The 24504-nt window shown below is 37.7% G+C and overlaps 1 protein-coding gene across 1 annotated transcript in view; it reads left to right on the top strand.

Moving 5' to 3' along the window:
* The window catches only part of CNTN4 (contactin 4), a 942629-nt gene that overhangs the window by 769681 nt on the left and 148444 nt on the right, over positions 1–24504 (top strand). Inside the window, exons 8-11 of the mRNA XM_054504629.2 lie at positions 1735–1837; positions 4392–4576; positions 16868–17004; positions 20268–20397. Of these exons, the coding sequence (XP_054360604.1) occupies positions 1735–1837; positions 4392–4576; positions 16868–17004; positions 20268–20397 (555 nt within the window). The remainder of the gene's footprint in view (positions 1–1734; positions 1838–4391; positions 4577–16867; positions 17005–20267; positions 20398–24504) is intronic.

Genomic DNA, 24504 nt, shown 5'->3' with positions numbered 1-24504 from the left:
TTGCAGTGGTGAGACACCATAATAAAAGAGGAATCGTGGATGAGAGATGCAGCCTGAAACACTAACTAGTTTGTTGTAAAACTGAAGATAAACTGCTTGACCCCTTTGAGATTACAACCTTGCTCACAAAAGGAAAAGACAGATTAGGACTGATTATAATGGGGGGGAAAGTGGTTTTGAGTCCTTTTTTTTTTTTTTAAGATGTATTTATTTTAGAGAGAAAGAGTGCAGGCACTCACATAGCAGGGAGGGGCAAGGGGAGAAGGAAAGAGAAACTTTAGCAGGCTGCACACTGAGTGGGGAGCCTGACAAGGGGCTGATCCTGAGATCACGACCTGAGCAGAAACCAAGTGTCGAGCACTTAACCGACTGTATCACCCAGGTGCCCCTATTCAGAGTCCTTCTGAGAATAGGTTGCTAACTATAGATCCTGTCTGTGGTAAAGTGTGCATCCATGGATGCCAAGATTAAAAATGCTCAACTAAATTATTTCAAGGGTCCCTTCCAAATCCAATCTTCCCTGTCATTGTAGGAAAGGAAAAAACCAAACACTTACGTTCAACTTTGCACTGTTGATGACATACCTCATAGAAAACCTAGCTAGACAGTTATGCCATCTGACAGTCTTGATTTTTCCTTTTACACATTAAGGAAATCCCCTTGATTCTTCCCAAACATTAAAGCTGCAGATGAAAAGGATCACCTCTGCAAAATGAGTGGAATTATTTCTCTCTGTCATTTTACCTGTCCTCATCTGTTCCTTGCTTTTACCTTTTCTTCTGAATCCCTCAGTCTTTTTTTCTGTAACTATGGGAAACCTAAAAGAGAGGTGAAATGGAGGATCTTATCATTTCTTAGTAAGTTAGATAATTCCAAACTTTATACTGGCACAGCTGAATCAGAGACCATGGAAAAGGAATAGAAATTGAATAGAAATAAATGTATTCGATCAATTAGAATAGTGGGAGATGGGATCAAGAATGTGTTGATAAGAAATAATTGATAAGTCTTTAGTTATAAAGTATGGACTTAGATTGTTAGGTTGTGTTACCATGGCCACAGTTGTGCATTTTGTAGGATATGGGAAAGTGGGAGAATATGACCTTCAAAGTAAACATGCCGTTAGGAAGGTGGGTATAATTTTAAGATTATTTTCTGTAGTTGCTTGCTACTGTCCTTTTTACATTGGTTCAGAATACAATAATACTGACATTTGATGTTACCTTCTGTGCACGAATTTATGATTAATTCGGATTGGTGTTGAAAGTGAATGATAAAGTAATTTGTGTTCACAAATTGATTATTCAGATTTTTTTCTTATCTAGACATAATAGACCATGGAAGTATTTTTCTGAATATTTAAAATTTTTCTGCAGTATGTTTTCAAAAAGATAATTTATTTGATTTTCCTGGTGATTAGGACTTTATCTCTCCCCTCCTTTTTTGGTTGGTGACTGCCTTAAAAAAAAAAAAAAAAAGGTTTTTTGATAAGTGAAGTTGTATGCACGGAGAATTTTATCCTAGGCAGATGGTAGGGCACTGTGATACAAAATTTCCCCTAGCAGTAACTGGGAGAAGAGCCACAATTCAAGGCTGGTTAGAGATAGAACCAGCTTTAAACGAAGAAATTAATTGTGCACATAATGATGTATGAGAGCATCCTACATTAACAGAAAAACACTTATGTACATTTTAAAAGAACCTCAAAGACTTAGTTCCTTTGTTTATTCACAGGGGTGATGGGTGAATATGAGCCAAAAATAGAAGTACATTTCCCAGAAACAGTGCCGACTGCCAAAGGAACAACAGTGAAGCTGGAATGCTTTGCCTTAGGAAAGTAAGTTCTGGTTTCTCTTCCATCTTGTCCTCCCTTCAGCTGGGGCAGGTAGAGAATTTTATTTGCACTGTTTATAGCGATGGTTTCTGAGGTGACTGAAAAGCAAAACAGGCCTTTCTTTTTGTAATTCTATGTATGCATCTTTGATTCTGCCCTCTCACCATGGAGAGGGGACATGTAATGGTGCAAGGGGGATTAGGCTGCCACAATTGATGTGGCCACAAAAGAGAAGAGAATGGGCAATTCTGAAAAAGTACTTTGTTCTATTATTGTGACCTGTAATGTGCACGCTGTCTAACCCAGAATGACAGGAAAACAATGGCCTTCATTTGAGGTACACTCAAGCTGACTATTTGGGAAAATATGGACTTTCCTTCTGGCCCTAGTTTACAGAGGATGCATCAAACTTTTCTTGAATTTATTTTTAAATGACCAGTCTCTTCTCTTTACTTTGGATTTCCTTCTCTTCTGGCTAAAGATACGTAAGATCTTATATCTGAAAATTATTCACAACTTTATTATTAAGTCTGTGGAGTGATAAGCCTACTTGAGATCCCCTTAACATTTCCGTAGGGTATCTCTCAGAGGGCCTAAAGAAAATGAAACACAGATCAGTTAAGATTTTCCCAGTAACCCTGAAAAAAAGGTTTGGCACAAATGATACTATCATCTGAAATGAGAATTTTTAGATCATCTGTGGATTTTAATGATTGGTGTTATTCTCTACACCCAACCCCCTCTCTCCGGCTAGCCCATTGCTAATTCCTCATCCTCTCCCTGTGCCCAAATGTTGACTAAGGCAACAACACTAACTTGTGCTCGACCCCCATATTAGCATCTAATCTGTTTCTGTAAATTTTTTGCATTTCACAGCAACCATAGAAGAAAGATGTTCCTTTTTATCATTGGATTTTCAGCTCTAATAAAAGGATTCTTTTGGTTTCCATGTTTTTAAGTCAGGGCGGTGTTAAGCTACAATACAATGATAAATTTTTGTATCCTGAAAACTTACCACATTAAATAAGCTATGACATATCTATAGAACTGAGCACTGTACAGACATTAAAAGTCAAGTTGTAAAGCAACATATGAGACAGAGAAAATACCCATGATTTATTGCTAAGAGACTAAAAGCAGATTGCTAAACAGTATAACATGGCCCCATTTTTTATTTTAAATATATACATTGGGAAACACAATCCAGGGAAAAGGTGAAAGCAGGTAGCTGGATAGGCCAGGTATAAATTTGGTAAACCATGCAAGGTGACACCTTGAAAAATCTTTTTTGGAAAAAGAGCAAAATTTACATCGTTCATACTTCAAAGGGGGTATGAATTAAACTCTATTCACAGTGCTTGAATGGCACTGGAATAAAAACAAAAGACCAAAATTGGGCTCCTCCAGTCTACACAGAAATGTTTGGGTATGCATATCCAGCTGCCAAAACACATCATCATTGCCCACTTACGAGCAGGAAGACTATATCTAAGTACAGTTATTTGTAAAGGCACATATTAAGTGTATATCTCATCAAATGTAAAGGCACCCGTAATGTACTTTTGATAGAGCCCTTTCTGCATTTTGAGTTAGTGTCTGTTGAATTAACTTAAATTGTTCTAAAACAAGTATAGTAGAATTGATGGCTTTAATTTTTTAAATACCATCTCAGGTTTTCCAGAGAAGATTAGCAAGTCTTTAGCCTAATTACTTCTCTGTGTGTGTTTTGTGAAAAATAAATAAGTAAATAATTGTATCCCCTGGTAGGAAGTTGCAATCTTAAAAGCTGTGGTTAGCTTGCTAAACCATTGATTTGCAGACTCAGTGATGCCCTCCTTGCAATTTAAGATGTGTTCTCACTGTTACGGCTGTAGGATGATAGATGCCTTGAGAGTACATAAAGACTCCACAGATGGCTTCTTCCCTTATCTTACTATTTTAAGTGAAATTTCCTCAAACCACTCTCCTAGTGAACTGCTGCTACAAGCTGGTAAGGTTCTATAGAGAATGTTCCAAGGGACAGAAAATGGAAGCTGCCAGTTTCTTCTTGCCTAACCCTTGACGTGACACAACATCACTTCTGTCTTATTTCAATAATGAAAGTAGTCAAACAACCCAGCAGGTTTAAGGCGGAGGAGGACCTGGACGTCGTATGGGAAGAATGAAAGAATTGCCGTCATCTTCAGTCTGACACATTTGTGCATGAACATTTTTATTTTCATATTTATGATTTAGGAAAAAACAGTTACACTAAAAAATATAACAAACATATAAAAATCTGATTTTATTTTAGTGATAATATCACATGTTTTTATTCAAGGTTAAGAAAGGTTATTTGATTCTAAGAAAAACACAATATATAGAATAGTAATACTAGAAATGTGGATATGGCTAAAATCATAATAGTGATATATGAATGAATGAAGTTTGGGAAATACTGTCTAAGGCAAGCTTATCTGTTCAGAACCAAAAAGGAAAGGGTTATGGGAAGTATAGGTTCAAATAAAAGATACAGTTTTCTCGAATTTGATGCACTTCTTTTTATTCTCGCTATCAGTCCGGTACCAACTATTATCTGGAGAAGAGCTGATGGAAAGCCTATAGCAAGGAAAGCCAGAAGACACAAGTCAAATGGAATTCTTGAAATCCCCAATTTTCAGCAGGAAGATGCTGGTTTATATGAATGTGTGGCTGAAAATTCAAGAGGGAAAAATGTAGCAAGAGGACAGTTGACTTTTTATGGTAAGTTTGCATTTGCGATTTATCATTTGTCATGCTACAGACCTTGGTATTAAAAGCATAAACTGGGAAGTTTGCATTCAGGCTTTTCAGGAAAGACTGTGTCAAATAGGACTGTGTAAAACCCTTGGTTTGCTGCTAATTAGCGTTCCTGGGGTGATTCTGGGTGTGGAGAGTGAGGGTGGGGGGCAAAGACGTTGACAGAGCAGAGAGGAAGAAATCAGGCTGAGGTGTTTGGGAGATGGGTATTAGTGGGAATGCACTTGCAAAGGAAATGTTTTTCCTCTTTCCATCAAGCTGTAAACCTGACACCAGAGAGCTTTTGTGATTCCTTCTCCTGATGTATTTCTTTTTAAACTGTGTGCTTTTCTTCTTTTGAATTTTGATTTGGAGCTCTTGTTAATTCTTTGTAATTGCTTCCATTTGATAGCAATTTAATGTGGTACCATGAACATTTAAAAATGCACACTCCCCAAATTTAGTTCTTATCAGAGTGGAGCGTGACAAATCTCTCTCACCCCAAAGACTTTTTATGTGCAGCTGCTCCTATTCCAATCAAATCATCGGCATTGATCCAAACATAATATAAATGTAAAACTGGTAGCACGTGGTCATCAATTTAGCCAATCTTGGAAACCCCTGTTAGGGTATCGATTTGAAATCCAAAAAGGGATTTCATTGGATAGGCATTGAGAAAGCAAATTGAGCTCTGCCAAATTGGAACTTGTCTGAATCCCATCTTTCTGGGGTATTGGAAATAACTATTGTAGATTGATAATTATTCAAAAATAGTTTAAATATACAACAGTGAATACTAAAATGCTGAGAGTAGCTCTTTAGAGGCAAGTTGTAGCAGAAGTTTTAAATGTTCTTTTTTTTTGCAATAACAGATACCACAAGGTCTATTTATTTCACCAATTCTTCTCCCAAAGCATTTCGGTTTTAAGACATAGCCAAAGATTTTGTTCATTAGTCATAAAATCTTCTTTAGAAACATGATTGGAAACTGAGTGGAGATTTGGAGTATCAGCTAGCTTGCAGGGAGCTCCCCCACATGACCCTCAGGATTTAGAACTCACATACCTGGCATATCCAGGGTGGCAGGCAAGCACACATGGATCTAGAAACTATTTCACATGATGACCTACCTGGACAACAGTTTTTTGAATAAACGTACACACTTCTTTAATCATTCATCTTTCTTCAACAATTATAAAGAACTAATTCTACTCAAGTCAAATGATGGACTTGATATTTGATCTTGGCTCTTTCTTAAACTGTGGTAGTTGATACCATATTTGATTGGTTGAAAAGCAAAGGACTCCATAGTTCATTGACTGAAAAAACATAGAACCAAAAGTGACATATTTGTTTAGTGAAATAAAACTGATGTATTTTTCAAGTGTTTAGGGTACATTTTTCTCACGAGCGTAATAATGATTTCTTATATGTCAGGTAAGGACAACCTGAAATTATTCGGGTAAATGGCCAATTTTTTCTCTTTTTTATTAGCCGAATAGACTTTTCAATTTAGTTGTGATTGTTCCTAAGTGTTATTTCAGTTGCTCAACTAATTGAATAAAGTCATTTTCACTTTCGTGGTTTTCTTTTAAGTGAAGTATCTGTTTTTGTTATGAAAGTATGAAACGTTTTATAACCAAGAGTTGGTGTAGTGCTTTCTAGTGGGTCAAAGTTTTCCTGCACTGGAAAAAGAATACTCCAGAGTCACTGTTCTAGAGAATCAAACTTGTCACTGGCCTTCAGCCTTGTGCAGTAAAATGGATTTTTTTCTTCAGGGATCCTGCCCTGGAGATGAAAATCAGGTTCTAACAGTGTTTCCCTTTTAAATGAAGTTATCTGCATCCATGCATGGGGGGAAAAGCGGAATGAAATTTGCCTGCTTTCTGAAGATAACTCAGCTTTTTTCTCAGTTGTCAACCACCCTTGGTATTAGAAAGCTTGTCAGATCAGTTGACTTTAATAGTGCTTGGCTGTTGCATCTATGTTTATTCTTTTGTTTTTCCTCAACTAGCATATCAGTGACACAGAAATCATCGAACTGTTTTCATTGTCACAGGAGAGATTAATTATACAAAAGTGCTTGGCTGTCATTTTTTTTCTTTCATTTTTTTGGTCTCTATTGGGTTTTCCCAATGCTGGGAGTTCCTAATATCCAGCTGTCTAGATCTCCAATTTAAATGAGTTACTATAATTAAAATCACTGTGTATATCACAAAAGGGGAGAAAATAGCCCCAGTCACATATCCGTGAACATTCTGTCTTTGTTGACAAGAGAATTTCTTACAACATTAAGATGTGCTATACTCAGGGATTATAAACCATGGGTTTGACTTTAGAAACTTGCTTCTCTTTTTATGGTTCCAATTGTTTATTCTGTTCATCAAGTCTCCACTTCAACAACCACAGGTGTGCTAACTTCTCATCTGGCTTAGCAAAATGGCCATTTTTCTCATCTTACACTGGAGCCATTTAACCTTCCTCCAGGGGCCTGCTGGACATGATTCTGTTGTTCCCATCATCCCTGTATCAGAATGATGGGAGCCCCTATTTCTGGTAGGAGCGCTCCCACTATAGCTGTACCTTTCGGTTAGCATGTGCTACTCATGTTTGAGATGCGTGAAGAATTAAAACTCGTTCTAAAATAAAACATTTTACCCTACCCTGTCTTTCCAATTTATTTTTGCCGTGACTTATACTTGACCAGCGTGGTCTAGTTTCTGTTTTGTTGTTTTGTTGTCGTTGTTATTTTGAGTATAGTTGACACACAATGTTACATTAGTTTCAGGTATGGGATATAGTGGCTGGAGAAGTTTATACATTATACAGTGTGGTCTAGTTTTAATCTGCTCTTTCAGACATTTTTCAGCATAAAAAACTTTCTACAATACAGATCTGTAATTTTAAAGAGTAAAATACAATAAATCTTTATTGTTCAAGGTAGACATTTTCCAAGGATTTTAATATATTATTAATTTGTTCAACAACTATTTTTTTCATTGCCTGTTGTATTGTGAAACATACTGATCGGGTAAGGGCCGGCGGCACAGGCAGTGAAAAAATTCACCCAATTTATAACAAAGGAGATAGAAGTTTATTGAACACTGCCAGGGAACAGTGAGCAGGACAGCAAAAGAGATAATGTCTGCCATGAGGCGGTGGTGAAGGGCTATAGTTATAGGGTGGAGTGAGGGAGTATGGGAACATAAGGAATTTTCCCTTTTTTGGTAACCTTAGGAACTTTGCCCTGTTGTAATTGGTCAGTTAGGGCCTTTGACTATTTCAAGGTGGGTAGCTTAACAATCCTGTTTGCATTCAGCTCGGTGGTCACTCTGGACCCTTTCACGTTGCTCAAGTTTGCATTGCTCAAGCCTATTGCCTAAAGAGGTCTCTGTAACTGTGGCAGGCAGTGTTAGGCTGTAGGGTTGCTGTACAAATCCCTGCCCTCAAGGAGCTTGTATTCTACTAGAAGTTGAAGACAATATACTATTAAGAAAACAAATGAACTAGAAAATTTCATATTGTGATAAGAATTATGAAGAAAATAATTAGGATGATATGACAGAAAATAAGGAGGAGGGGAGAGGCTTCCTAAGATAAGATAGTCAGGGAAGACTAGTCAGAGAATTGAACTCTGAGCTGAAAACTAAAGGGTGAGAAAGAGCCAGACTTTCAAGGGGAGTACATCCCAGTCAGAAGGTAAGGAATTGCAAAGGCCCCGAGACAGGAAATCACTTGACATGTTTGAGCTGCATCAGGAAAGCCAGTATAACTAAATCATGGTGAGAAAAGGCAAAAAGTTTTGAAAAATTGGAGGGCGACTGATACCTTACAAGCCAGGCACAGAGTTTGGGTTTTATTTTGAGTATAATGGAGGATTTTAAGCAGGGAAATGACTCAATATGATTCATGTCTTTAGAGACCACTCCGGTTGCTTTGTGGTGAATAGATTATGGGGAACCAAGAGCAAAAGCAGGACAACCAGTCAGGGAGCCATCTAGGTGAGATGTTGGTGGCTAGGACTTAAGGAAGGAAAATAAATGGAGAGACTTAACATATATTTTGAAGTTAGAGCCAATAAGACTTATTCTTATAAACTCAGTTTGTAGATGGAACTGCTTCCCAAAGAGATTCTATAGCCGACTTCAGTTTACATAGTAAGAAGCAGAGCTAGATTCCAAATGCCAGGCTTGTTCCTCCATGTTAGAGGTTCTTGAATTTCAGTGTGCATTAGAATAACGTGGAAAACTTATTAAAATACTGAATATTGGGCCCTAAGCAGCGGTCCTGATTCTGTAGGGCTGGGGTGGGACCTGAGAATTTGCATTTTTTAAAAGTTATGCTTTAGTAATGCTGTCGCAGCTTGACTAGAGCCCATACTCTGAAAACCATTGCTCTGTGCTAAGCTGTTTGCAAGTGGCAGAGTGAAGCAGAGATTAAAGGTCATGCAAGCTAAGGTGTTCCTGGTTCTCCACAAAGCTCACAGCTTGCTGTCCCATCAGGTATTGTAGCCAGTCTACATAGACAGTAGAATGAGAGTGCTAAAGTAATTATCTTTGAGGAAGGGAAAGGAAAGTATAAAATGGATTTAATTCACTTGATAATTACTCATTTTTCCACCTCATTGTGTCTGTATAGTCACTTCCTTTCTTTCACAAATAGACCTATAGCATTATATAGTCATCATTTAGAAGAATGAAGTGTGAACTGAAAGAACCTGATATTTAATACCTTTTGTATTTCTCCTATAGGTAACAGGTGTTAAGAGAGTACAATCAAGAAAGACATGTATCATATGATCTCACTGATATGAGGAATTCTTAATCTCGGAAACAAACTGAGGGTTGCCGGAGGGGTAGGGGGTGGCAGGGATGGGGTGGTTGGGTGATAGACATTGGGGAGGGTATGTGCTATGGTGAGCGCTGTGAATTGTGTAAGACTGTTGAATCACAGACCTGTACCTCTGAAACAAATAATACATTCTATGTTAAAAAAAAAAGAAGAAGAAGAAGATAACAGGAAGGGAAAAATGAAGGGGGGGAATCGGAGGGGGAGACGAACCATGAGAGACTATGGACTCTGAGAAACAAACTGAGGGTTCTAGAGGGGAGGGGGTGGGGGGATGGATTAGCCTGGTGATGGGTATTAAAGAGGGCATGTTCTGCATGGAGCACTGGGTGTTATACGCAAACAATGAATCATGGAACACTACATCAAAAACTAATGATGTAATGTATGGTGATTAACATAACATAATAAAATTTTTTAAAAATTTAAAAAAAGAGTACAATCATCATATTTCCATAAATAGAGGGTATAATATTTGAGCAGGCTATAATTCATAGACTCCTATCATGTTTGAACTGGAAGGAACTATTGGGTCCAACCCTTTGATTTTTATAAGCAAAGAAAATAAAGCTCAGAGACATAAAATAACTTACCCAAGATCATACAGTGAGTGAGAATCAGAGCTATAACCAGAACTGCTCTTTCTGTTATACTTCACGTTACTTTTCCTGCCAAGAAGACATTTTAATATAATAGGTAAGGGAGATATCCATTAATCATCCAGATACTTTTTCTTCGTATTTCCACAACCAGCATCATAAAATGACAACATCCAGATGAACAGTTGACTTTCTCACTTCCTATTTTCTAAGATAATAACCTGATTATTGAGACCAAAAGAGCTCTTTTTATTTTCCTTTCCAAATTACATATTCGGTTGTATGTCTAGACCTTGTATGCTATAGTCCTTTGCCTCAAATGGCAAAACTGTAGGCTTGATGACTCTGCAAATGATGTTTGAGTATCTCTAAGGTCATCAATGAGTGAATACAGAAGCATCATGCCTCACAGCATACTAATTTCCCCCTGGATATGCTACGTATATGTGATCACTAGATAATATTCAGCCCTACAAAGTGGCTCAAAAGACATAGTGACCAAAAATGAACACAGCAGATAAGGTAATTTTGTAGTAGAGCAATAGTCTGCTTAATTGTCCTGGACAGAAATGATACGGAGACCCTCAATTTCCCTCAGTGTCACTTAAAATAAAGTCAACAATTTTTGTTTCCTTCTCTTTGTCTGGTAGTTCTAATAAAATGGCTTGCTGCAATTTTTCAAGAGAACATAGTGTAAATGATGGCCAGTGGGAAATGATACAGAAGTAGGGTCATAAGATCCTTACCCTAAAAGAAGCTTCAGATGAGGGAAGAAAAAGTCATATCAAGGACAACATATTGAAATACAATTCAATTCCCTCACTCTGTATTGCCACGGAAAGCAGAGGTGCTATTACAAATTTTATCCAGCAAGGAATACTGTTTAAATATACTTGTGGCAAGTTTTACATAAATGGATTCATTTATCTGCAAATTTCTGTGCTTGTCTAACGTAGGAGTTCTCACACTTTTGGTTTCGACCCCTTTTCACCTTTAAAAATTATTAAATACTCCAAAGAATTTTTGCTTATGTGGGTTATATCTACCAATATATACCATATTAGAAACTAAAACTGAGAATTTAATTTAGTAATTTCTTGATTTTAAAATGACCACATGTTAACATAATTAACATATTTTAAGAAACTGACTGTATTTTTCCCAAAAAAGTTGATGAGAAAAGGGACATTGCTTATGTGTTTTTGCAAATCTCTTTAATGTCTGACTTAACAGGAGAAAGCTGGACTCTTATATGTGCTTCTCTAGTCAATCTATCATGATGTATTGTTTTGGTTGAAGTATATGAAGAAAATCTGGTCTCATACAGATAGGTAGTTGGAAGAAAAGACCTCATGGGCTCTCTGAAAGAGACCTGGGGAGCCCTACTGGTTCTGAGACCACACTTTGAGAGATACAGGTCCAAAAGAATGCTCCCATCATCACTGATGGTAGGGTTGAACATATTTTGAGAGCCTATAGATAGTGCATGGATGTTGGAGGCAAGCAGACCTGTGTGCCCATCCTAACTCAACCACTTTCTGAATTGAGACCTTAATATTCCTGGGTCTCATCTATAAAATGAGGATAATTCTATTTAGCCTACAGGTTATTATGAGGTTGAGAAATAACATGTATAAACATACTGATGAGATACTCCATAATTACATAGTGTCAATGCCTGGTAGTATTTTCCTCAGAAGGTAGATAGGGGAAGGACAAAGGGCGAAATTCAATAAGAGCAGATTCTGAGAGTTACTAGGTAGTGATTAAGTTGAAAATTAAAAGGAAATTAATCCATGTTAGGCTAGAGTAATAGCTTGGTTTTCTTGGGTAGAAGTGGGCTTGGTGAACCAATGTGAGGCCTTAAAAAAACAATACAAGTGATTGCACAAAATGGGCTGTTTGTGCCAAATGAACAGTATGTGTTCAGTAGGTCTACAATTGGAAGATCAGGAAGGCTTCGTGGAGGAGGTATTTCCTCAGACTAAAAACAGGTCAGGAATGAAGTGGAAGAGAATATTCCAAAAACACAAAGTGGTAAGAACAAAAGTTTGAGGAGGAACTGGCTTATTGGACTTGAGGACAAAGAAGACCCTTATTTGACAGGGGCTGTGCGTTCACTGGGCATAATTGGAGGGAAAGTAAGAGAACTTGGTAGAACCAGATGACAGAGTACTGTAAATATTAGCCTAAAAATATAAAATGATGGTAATGTTCTTTTAGTATGTATAACATTTACAGCATGCAAAGCACATTCACAAATCCTGTCCATTATCTCACACACAGATTATTTCCTACAGTCATATCTGTTGTATTTATTAGTGAATGCCTATTAATATTCCCAGTAGTCAGCTTTTATCTTTTGTGCAGAGTTTATCATTGTTACCTGTGAGAGAGTTGGCCTGATAGTATTGCCATTGCTAGAGGCAAAAGTTCAGTATAGAGGTAAAGAGACCCTAAATAGGAGTGTCTGAGTGAACCACAAATTAACTGTGAACCCAGGAGATCCAAGAATTCAGTTGGTTCAAGATGCAATCTAAAGACTTAGCATATTAAAGTTAGAAGAGACTTCAGAGACTGTCAAGTCCAACCTTGCCTCAATTTAAATAAGAAAACAAGCTTTCAATCTGCAGGCTCCGAATCCAAGCTGCTTCTTACAAAACAAGATTTAGATGGCTTCAGCATAGCATTTTTCAAAGTGCATGTGTTGTTTAATCATCAAGTTCCTTTTTTTTTTTACATGAAATTCTCAATATTTAAAACAAAGCAAAGCTTTTCTAGTTGAAGACAGTACCTCCCCAGAACCCTCAGAGCTTAGACTTGAATTTGAAAACCGCCATATTAGGCTGCTTGCCTGCTGTTGTGTGTAGATTGGATGAGAGTCTGAAGTCAGAGGATGGGAGATTATGAGGGCTGAAGGAAGATCAAATATGGACCCTACCTCAGAACACAATGCAAGTATTTCTAGTAAAGCTGGTCTTTCCATTCAATGACTTGTGCAAATGGGAAGTCAGGGTTTAAAAGGAGACTGTAAGGATAAGTTGGAAGACTCTCTACAGTAAAGTTTCAAAATTAATAGTTCAAGTACCAGTTCTGGGAGCAATGGATTCAAGGCGAAGATTATGAGAATATCTCAGTGATTCTGTCAACAATCCAAATTTCCAGGCTGGAGATAAAGATTTGGGAAGCAACTGTGTACATGGGTGGTAAATTGAAGCCAAGTAATTATTTTAAGGTTCATAAAACCCACTACCAACAAACTTCTGAAGCATTGTTAGCTAAACCTCTGCATTCCCTGGAGGTGATTCATCTTCTACAAGACTGTGTAAGAAACCAGAAATAATTTCAAATGACTACTGGGTCATCTTTGCAGTAGCAATTTAAATCCTTTTCTCCAGCATATCCTTTCTTTTACATTTTTAAATTTCTAAGTTCTAAGGCTCAGGATGGCATTCCTTCCTATTAGAAATTTCTGGTTTTGGAGAATCAGAGATCTGGTTACCTTTGAGAATTTTTTGGCCACTAAGTTGAAATTCTATCCATCTGCAATATAAATTCTTATCAGATATGATGCTTGCATGATTCCAGTGGCTGAAATACACAATGATTTAGGTCATTTCTGGCAGTTATTGCACAAAAGACTGAAATGAAAAAATTGTTCATCTATCCAAGAGACTAACAGTGTCACAGGTCAAATCCAAAGCAATCATTTAACCTTACATTTGAATTTGTAGCTTGAGAACAAGACTTGTTATGTTTTAGAGGGGATTACTCCATTTCAAACCTTGAAAGAACATGAATCACCAAAATAGATGATTTAATAAGTGGATGTGATTAATTCTGTTCAATATGTGGGATCTACATATATTACCCAAAAAGGCATTTAAACATTCTTTCTGAAATAATAGTTCTATACCAACCTGTTCAGGCCTTGTTTAGAGTTATTATTTAGACATGCTGTTATAAAATGTAGTTGAATCTAGATACTAAGGAGTAAATACCATGGGCCCATATGCATTAGCCACCACCCATCCCACCTGCCCAGGGAAACCATGTTTTCTGTCATGCACTAAAATGGATCATTTGTTATCCAAGGTCTTTGAACTAGGTGACCCAAAAAGATAAGGAGAGATAAAACAATTTCCATCAGACACAGACTTCATACAAGAAACTCGGCACAGGACTTGATATAAGAAACTCACCCACTTAGATCTGATTCATCCAGTCTAAGTGAGTGGCAGCAGAAGTCTTCACTGTGTGGGCTTTTGCCCTATAGATCTGCAACGGGCATGTTAAAAAGAAAGATGATCTCATTCTTTGTCATTTATATAATATGATATTCTTTTCCTAATCCTGGGTCCTTGTCCAGGTATTCACTTCAAAAGGAATATGTTTTTATCATTTCAGTTTTGGCTTCTATGAATTAATTTTACTTTAAAAACAAAGAAAGCACCTGATGATGTCTCACAACTCCTGAATTAGTTTGTGATTTCACCTTGGCCAGCACAAATAACTACCACTGAACATTCTTGTCAAGTACCTTAACCTCCATAACCCTGCTGGAAGAGACAAAATGAACCCATGAAAGTAATTAGTTAGAACTTTGCAAGGTCTTTTCATAATCCTCTCAAGACCCTCCCTTCCCTGCCCCATCTCCTTTTTTTGTGATGGCAAGTTTTTGCTTCCAGCTTTCTACATTTTTGAGAGAAAGCAATGAATAAGCCCAAGTGTTACAGGAAATCTATGACATTGAAATCTCAGTCTCTACAAGTGATTTTGATGTTTCCTTTTTGAGCTTCAATTTGACATTGCTTCATAAGTTACATTTGCCCTTCCATTTATTTTTCCCTCAGTCTCTTTGAAAAGTTTGGCTTAGTTGTTAATATTCCACATAGATTTCTGTAGCTTTTCTTGTTTGCTTTGTTTTCGTGGACTCTGTGGGGGGTAAATATTCAGCAGGTTGAATGTGAAATCAGGCACACAACTGCCATTAGCCCTATCAGGGTTACACATCAAATTCTCCAAGCAGAGAACAGAAAAGGTATCTACCTTTTGAGCTCCCTTTGCATTAGCAGCAGGAAGATATAGAACAATGGCAGACTTGCAGCTCTTTCAAGGATGAAGGTTATAACCTTCCATTCAAGTTAGTGCTTGTTGATGTTATGACTTTTTTTTGAAAATCAACCCTTTCAGCCTCCCCTCATATGCAGCAATGCATCATCCCCATCAGTAGAGAATTTGTAAAATTGTGTTTTGCTCCTTGAAAAACATGCAATTGCTTGAAGATGGAAAAAGGAGAAAGCAACATTTATTCAGCGACTTAGAGACCTCTGCTGGTTAAGTGACTTGTTGAGTGTTTTTCTAGTTTTGTTTATTAGTAAGTAGGTAAAATAGACAGCTTAGCCTCAACACTAGTATTTTCCTTTTGAATTAAATTATAGATGATTTGAATCCTCACTAAATGAAGATACTGAGGTCAAGTCAGCTAAGAGACATGTTAAGAATATTGAGTAGCATCTTCTAATTAAACACTGATAACAATTCTAACTATTAGGTTTATATTGGTAGGCATTACCCTATGGAAATGCCCTTTGAGAAGAAAACATTACATAATGATAGCCACGGTTCTCTTCTGCATGAACTTTGGGCTGAAGGTCTTCTACTTAAATACATTTGCCATTACAGTTAACAATAGCATGAATAATGCTTTAGGCAAGGCTTGATATGTATGAAGACATGGAATGTGGAGCTAAGAGTGTCTTTATCTCTATTGAGAACAAGGAGAAAAAAGTGTGACTTCAACCGAAGCATGAGAAAGGTTGGTGGGAATGGTATAGGGCAGTGGGCAATGTGGGAGTTAAGTGCTGTCTTGAATTCCTGTTAGACTGTGGGCAAGACTTGATTTCCTAAGAAAGTTTTGGCAAAAATCCGGACTCATTCAGAGATTTGAGATTTTGGAGTCATACTCTTGGGTATAACATGCTATCAATAGGAAATAAGTCAATAATAAACAATGATATAGTCTAGAAGGAGAACGAAGTCACACAATTATCTATATAATGTGTAGGAGTGAAGTGTATTAGGGACAAACTGAGCTGCTATAACAGAGAGACCCAAAAATACAGTGGCTTAAAAAAGTTTTTCTCCCACATATTTCCCCCAAAATCAGCTGATGGGTGTGGGGCAGCTTTGCTCTACAAGGTCATTCAAAGTCCAAGACTGGTAAGTCAGCATTTTTATCCTACATAGCTTTTCTCTCTGAGCCCAAGGCTGTTACAGTTGTCACTTTTTTCCCAATCAGTGGTACGGGACAATGAGAGTCCAGGACAAGTATCTTTCAGTAAACTACCTGGAAGTTGCTCTCACTACTTTCACACTGGTACCTTTCGCTTGAAATTAGTCACATAGTTACCTCTAACTGCAAAGAAATCTGGGAAATGTAGTGTATATCTAAGAATGAGCCGAGCCAAAAATGGTGGGGCAATGTGGGGATATTTCTCCTACAAAAAGGAAAAAACAAAAAAAAAGAATAGATGATTCAGAGAGGGACAGTTAATTTGGCCATATGACAATGCTAGTTTTATTTTCTGCCTTTCACAATTAAAAGACCAGCCACATGGGCTGCAAAAACAGGACATTCCAAGTTGGACATAGAGTGGGTTGTCTTTTAAAAGTACCCCCTGAACTCTTACCCAGTCTTGTAATCTGCAAAACATCTGGAAAAGTAATTTTATTTTAAGCCTACTTTTGTCCCTTGATTGCATGTGATAAAAATAGATTGAACATATACTGAATATATATCTTTTCTTTGCTTTCTGAACTGCTATAGCTCAACCTAATTGGATTCAAAAAATAAATGATATACATGTGGCCATAGAAGAAAATGTCTTTTGGGAATGTAAAGCAAATGGAAGGCCCAAACCTACATACAGGTGGCTAAAAAATGGTGAACCTCTATTAACTCGGGTAAGCCAACTGATGATAATTGTGTCATACTATTGACTGTAATCTTTAATGTGGCCTCATTGTTATGGAAGGAGGAAAATGATGAGTTTTATTTCCAAAATAATATGCAACCAAATGTTATTAATAGTGGAAAAAATGGAAGTGAATGCAATTGATGCATAGAAACTGTACATAAATCCAGTTCTTCAGCCTTGTTCTTCTGTACAGAATCTTTGGTTTTCACAAATTAACATCTTTGGTTGTACAATTGGAAAGTTATGCAGAGAGTCTGGAACATGTAATTGTGCTAAGATACAAATTTGTATATGTTCTAGATAAGAGAGAATAAGACCTCTCAGCATACAAATTCTTATCTCAATGTGGTTTTGTTATTCTCTTCTGTCTGTGGAGACTTCTGGACAAGTGATGTCCAATATGATCACCCTCAAAACACCCGCTCTGCCTCCAAACATGTAGTAATGACATATCCAATTGTAAGATTCACATCTCTAATGCAACAGAAATAGAACAAAAACAAAAATGATCCCTGGGACTGGAGGCACCAGACTGTAGGCCTGAGAGCTCAGGTTTAAAAAAAAATACATCATCTCTGGAGACAGGATATAATATCCTTGCAGTAAAGGCTTGGGGTGTGGATCTTCCCCACCTGCTACCATCCAGTGAAAGAAGTAGCCGAACCTATTACCTGCCTGGCGTAATAGGACACTGTGGTGCAAGAGAGGTGGAAAGTCCTGGACTCTGACTCCCACTGGCTCTGGGATGAGAGCTGCAGTAATTGGAGTATCCTCACAGATCAGGACCTCCGAAAATCCATGAGTAGATCTGTTTCTGGACTGTTGGCCCAGGGAATCAGGTTGAGGAGCCACAAAACTGTGAACGGGAATAAAGACAAAGAAAAATAACTCCTTTTCACTAATAAGCCTGCAAACCAATTTTCCAAAATATATGCAAAAATTTATTTTTTAGAAAGGTGACCAACCTATAGGATAGTCTAACAAAGCAATAGGGATGAGTCTGTTTAGGGTGCTGAAAGAGTTACATGAAGAAATCATGTCCATGAAAATACAGAATATATTTTGAAGAGATAAGCAGATAGACTTTTTAAAAGAATAAAATGGAAATTTTAGAAATATATAACCACGGAAATAAAAACTCTATGCAGACTATTAAGGGGAAATGATAGGTTATAATAATATTTTTAAAGGATTTGGAAGGTGTGCTTCTCAAACATTTAGCAAGTGCTAACCTATCTTGCCACTTCAAGCCTATTGCCTCATCTGACATTCACAAGTAAACTTACAGGTAAGCGTTATTGCTAAGCACAATTTACAGACAAGGAAACTGACTTGTTTGTAAAATGGGCAAAACAGAGCAGTTTGCCTAAGGTCACATCCATCCTTAGTAAGTAATGGAGCCAGGATCCAAATATTAAATGTCTGCCTGATTCAGAAATATCAAAGTTTGACTGAAAAAGGTTTTCAGAATTGGTTATATGGAAAATAAGATCTTATGGAAAAGGGATGTGGGGGAGGGGATATGGCATAAAGGGAAGAAAAGCTCAAATGCTCTTTGAAAATACTTCAGTAGTCACTCTCCATCTTTGAGAGTGTTTTCTAAAAACAGACTCTGAAGCAGAGCTTTGCGTTCAGAAGGTATGCTGGGAAAGCTCTCAGAGCCTAACCTGTGAAGCAGTCAGAGAAGACAGACTGGGCAGACGGAGATTAAACAGTGATGCAGTTCCAGCAGAGTCCTTCAAGGGGGCGCTCTGGAGCAGAAAGTCCTTCAGCCATTCCCAAATTGAGGCAAAGGGAGGCCTGCCTTTGTACCCCTACACTGACCAGTCATTGAATTGGGGAAGTTCTTCCAGCCAAGAGAAGTTCCCAGAGAGACAGAGAGAGAGACCCAGCTGTGAGCACTTATCAAACTTAGCAGCTGAGAGAATAAGTACCTTGGTTCTGAAAGAGCATCTAGAAGGTACTATAAAATCTGCTATGAGAGAGGGGACATTGACATAATACAGTAATGCCCCTCTAAGGGAGCAGACCCTGACAAAGAGCTTGGACTGAAGCAAGGGGGAGGATGAGGAGGACCTTAGAATGAGGAACAATTGTGTCCAATTTAACTTTTTTTTTTTTTTTTTTTTTCCTACTGAACTCAAATGTTCACTGAAATTTGACATTTTCCTCAGGCCCCAAGTTGAGAGCCAGTTTTTCATACTCAGATTTCCTTTACTGCAGGCAGCCCAGTGAAAAGTGCCTGCTGTGAGCAATGGTGGGTCATCAGTGCACACAAAGCCAAAAGGGGACTGTCACCCTGTCACATACTCCTCTCCTGTCCCTGGAAGTGCTCCTGCTGGCTCCATGATTCTCCCAATTATAAAAGCCAAACTCAAACCACTACAGTGTAGGGTAGATAACAGGCATTTCCTCCCTATTATTTAATGTGAGGGAACATGGATACCTAGATTTGATCAAGCCTAATAAGGTGCCCGCCCAGCTAAATCACAACCCTAAGGCAAATAGAAAACCAGTACGTCTTTATTTTGTTTCTTTTAAATGGCACGTTCCTGGGGAGGAGGAGATCCTTTTTGGGATTTAGGAAAATTGATAATGCAAGTTACATATCCTCAGGCTGACAAATGAGAATGATCTTTTGCTTAATACACTAACTTTTCTTTCTTCCAATTGGCCACCAGAAGATGGTCCTAAGCTTAGATGATGCCACTGACAGCAACAGAGTAAGGGAACCTTAAATTATTAATACCTACCCTTTTTTTTTAGTAAACCGCAACCAATATGAAATATTTGTTTCAGCTTCTCCAAGAAGATTATAATTCTATTAACCTCCAAAGTGTTGCCTGCTTATAATCTGAGTGTTTAAAACCCTAGACAGTAAATTTGGTTATATTCCCCACCCCGCTCCCCCAGTTCGCACAAAGCCTCAGAGGAAAAAAAGCCTTTTAAATTTCAAGTTCATCTATTTAGAGGGGATATTAATCTGTATGGTTTCACTATTGAATCAATGAGAACTCCAGAGAGTCCTACAATTTAAATTCCATTTACCAACTGATGTACAAGGTTGTTCCATTTAGCATCTAACCTGCCACAAATTTAGTTGACAAATGAATAGATCATGTTATGTAAATTGCTTATATGATGGCTATTTTCTTCTCATTAAGCCCCTTTGATATAGCATGTAGCAAAATTGCCGTAAGGTCCCCGTTGTAGAAGGTCACTGTTTTGTGTTCCTCTTTTCTTTCACAGGATAGAATTCAAATTGAGCAAGGAACTCTCAACATAACAATAGTGAACCTCTCAGATGCTGGCATGTATCAGTGTGTGGCAGAGAATAAACACGGAGTTATCTTTTCCAGCGCAGAGCTTAGTGTTATAGGTGAGTCTTTGTAGTGAAAAGAAAAAAAATTTTTAAGTCACTAAACTAACATGTGTTTTGCTAAGCATGTTGTTCAATCCCACCCCCAAGAAGGGGTAAAGAAATCTTTAGACCAAAGATACTGCTCAAGAAGAAAATAATGCATTCTACAAGTAATACAAGGAAACCACTTTATAAATCAGCCCCTACTGATGCTTACAGTGGGTAACACAGTTCCCTGGGCACCCATTTTTATTCCTCTGTCGACCACTCTTCTAAATTGAGCAGTTTCTGAAATGCTGTGGAGTCTTGCTATCATGCTGATTTGGTACAAACTTCAGCTTGGAAGGAAGACGAGTTGACTTGATTTGGAGAGGTTCCTCTGAACATCTGGCAGAGTGCATCTTGTTCTTGTGCATCTTGTTCTTCCGCATCTGAACTTTCCAGAGTACACAGAAGTGGTCTGCCTCTCCAGCTTCCTCTTTCACCCTATGGCCCTTTTTCCCCTGCTCTTCAGCTCTATTGACCTTTTTGTTCTGCATATTCACCATTCACCATCCTCTCTTCCTCCAGGAGCCACTAGAACATACTGTTCCTTCTTCTTGGAATGCTTTTCCTTCCCTTCTTCATTTCATCAGCTCCTTCTCTTTCTCCATCTCCAGGTTCCATTGCTGCTTCCTCAGGAAGTCACACCTGGCCCCATGCCTCGATCAACTTCACCTCTTAAAGATTTTTATATTACCTTTTAATTATCCTTTATAACAGATGCCAGAGTTGTGTTTTACATTTGTTGATGTGATTTTTCTGTTCTTTTTTTTCTCCCATTGCACCTTAACTTCCCATGATGTCAAGGACCATATTTGCTTTAACTCATCATTTTAGTCTCAGGACTTAATACAAAAGTGAAACACATAATACGGACTCAATAAATATTGAATGAGTGTAGGAATGAGTGAATGTGTTAAGTGATGGAAGAGTTAAGAGACTTTTTAAAAACGAATTATTTGCAGCGCCTACGTGGGTCAGTGGGTTAAGCATCCAACTCTTGATTTCGGCTTAGGTCGTGATCTTGGAGTCGTGGGATGGAGCCCCAAGTCCGGCTCTGTGTTCAGCAGGGAGTCTGCTTGAGATTCTCTGTCTTGCTCTCCCTCTGCCCCTCTCCCCGCTCTTGCGCTCTCTGTCTCTCTAAAATAAATAAATATTTTTTCAAAATAAAAAACAAATTATGAGTTAAGTAAATAAATAATTGAAAGTATAATTTAAGTGAATTGGCAAACCTACGGTCATAAAAAAAAAAGTCTAGGCTATCAATTTGCTTGTGTCATATAAAAAAATCTTCACTCTGAATTCAGAATTTATCTAAAGTACCTAAGCAGTAGTTCTTAGGGAGAACATGATAAAAAGATTATGAATAAGAGAAAAGCAGCACACAAAGGGAGCTGATTCCATAAATCCAATGATTTTCCAGTTTACAGTCTTGGCTTTTTCTTCTGCAAGGCACTTTTTGATGCCTAGCATGTAGAGCTTCTTCCCTGTGCACATTAAAAAAGGAAGGGGAAGCTTCTATGACTGTTCTTCTCACCAAGTTCTTTAGCTTGAACCAACATCCCAAAAAAGACAAGACTATGTGAGAGTTTATGGCCCTACAGCCTATTTCAAAGAGGCAGAAGAACATTCTGTGCTCCTAGAATAATCATCACCCTGGCTTGGCCCTACCGTAAGCATGACCTTTTTGAAAGCCTAAGCACATACCTCTCACACTGTAAGTGTTGGGAACAATAATTCCAGCTTTCTCTGGGATGGGTACAATGGTTTCACCCTGTCCAGGTTGGATCTGATCATTGGTTATTGTAACTGACTCTTGGAGTACAGTTCAGCTTGGTAGATTACTTAAGATTTTCTGCAAAAAGGAGTGTGTTCTCTATTAAACAGTATGTCAACTAGTTGTAAGAAGAGCTAAGACTGAGGATGAATAGCCTAATGAATGGATCACATTGTCCTAAAACCCTCTAGGTGAGTGCTTGCCAATTTACAGCTCTGGGAACCCCATTATAATTTTAAAACATTCTTAAAAAAAGAAAAAAAGAAAAAAAGATTCAGTAGGTCCCTTTGTTAAAATAAGAAAATTTGATAGTAACAAATAACTGTAAATCATGGATATGATTATGGGGTAACGAGAGAGAATATCTAAAGTCCCAAAAGGAGAGCTAGAGGTGAGAAAGGCTATCAAATGATTTTTATCTAGGGCATCTACCCACAGCTGAAAATAACAGAGTGTATATGAGATGTGTGTAGATGTATGTATATACTCATACTTGCGGATAAAATGTAACAGCCTAAAACAACTCCTCCCACCCCTCCAGGAAAGGGACCCTTTTCCGGACCCTGTCCCCTCCCCCTCCCTGGGGTTCAAGACCTGTGAGGGAATCATTGCTCCATCTTTTACAGAGTTTTATTTCAAATCATTTCTGACTGGAACTAATTCCAAATGAATTCTTGATCTGAGTCCTTTCTTAAGTGCCCTGAGGTCAGCAAGCCAGAGCAATGAAGATAAGAGGAAAATGCCTGAGAAATTATTTAACCATTCTGATTTCAACCACTTTGAATATGAGAACAATATGGCATGTCAGTAAATGATACAGGACAAACAGTGGTAAAAATAGTAAGGCTTCCAGGAATTCAGGAAAGAGAGTTTGGCTAATGGACTGGGCTGGTCAGCTGAGCCTTGAACAGTGATTTATATTTGGACAGACGGAAAAAAGGACCAGGAATATTCCAGATCAGAGTGAAATGGCCTTAACAAAGGCTCAAAGTTATAAAACATTTGGACAGTTTCTTGCATGTAGAGAATCCTGAATGTTTTAAAATTTTTAATTCAAATATATAAAGTGTATTGGCAAAGTTTAAAATAGATTGGAAAAAATTAATTGAGAACCAATTTTAGAGAATCTTAAATAACAGGCTTAGAAGTTCCTTCTTTAATGTCCCATTTCACTTCCAAAAAAATCATATTAATATACTCTAAGTGAATTGAAGGACAGTTAAGTGTTGAACGAGTAAATCCCTGGAGTTCATTTTAAGTGAATGAGGGAGAAGACATTTCACTATTTAAAAATACATATAAATTAATATTGGTTCACTTGGGTAAGCTATGATTGTATTCTGCAAGTCACTTTGTTTCTTGAAGAATAGTAATAGTTTGACTCTTTGGGGTCAAATAATTGATTTGTTTTTACCTTTCTTAGAATCGTGGTGAATTTGAATTGAATAAAGAAACACAATGAAAACACGATACTTTATTATCAGGAAGGAAAAAATAATGTTGCTTCCAACTATTGATCAAATACCAGGATCCCCCAATGCTAGAGAGGAGATTCCCTTTCATGCTAGGTAATAACCCTAGAGTCATGAATAAGAGATGGTTAGGAAGCATATATTTAAGAGGTTTTTCCCTTGGTCTTGTTTTATGTGTTCTGAGTATTTAATGTGTATGTAACATATCTATATTTAATGGATTGAAACTGCTAAATAATTAACATAGGCGCTGGTTGATTTACTCACTGGATGGGAGAATAACATACTTTTACCTTGAGGTCAGTCTATTAGAGTAGGCCAGGTTTTGAGTATATCAAATAGAAATATCCTTGTTTGTGACTGACCTATCACCACTGATAGATGCCTCAAGGCATCTGTTCCCATACTTTTTCTCCTGTATTAACCCACGTCGTGGAAGAGGTTGAGTGTGTGATGTACTCCTATGGACATCCCTAGAGTGCTATACCATTCCCTGGGTGATACCATCATTCCATCCTTCTTTCCCACTCATGAAGGTGTGTTGGATTTAGGGTGAATAAAGTCTGATAATCATGGGGAACTTGGATCCTCTATAAAAACCTAACTTAAAAAAAAAACTAAGTTAAGTATCTTGTTGGTAAAAATTTAAATTTTCTACTGCAACATTTCTACTCATGTTTAGTATTGGTGTCCACTTAGATGATCATATTGGTGACGGGGACTGCTGGTTGAATCACCAACCTTGAGATTTTTCTGTGATGCTCCAATTAGAATGCTTATTGCATGTGAGTGTGTCTGTATATGTAATCATGGGGTAAGGACAGAGCACAACTA

Source organism: Mirounga angustirostris, unplaced genomic scaffold (genome assembly GCF_029215605.1).
Source record: "Mirounga angustirostris isolate CCGP_5_RB_7025 unplaced genomic scaffold, mMirAng1.0.hap1 SCAF_1, whole genome shotgun sequence".
Taxonomy (NCBI): domain Eukaryota; kingdom Metazoa; phylum Chordata; class Mammalia; order Carnivora; family Phocidae; genus Mirounga; species Mirounga angustirostris.
This window is presented reverse-complemented; position numbering and strand designations above follow the sequence as displayed.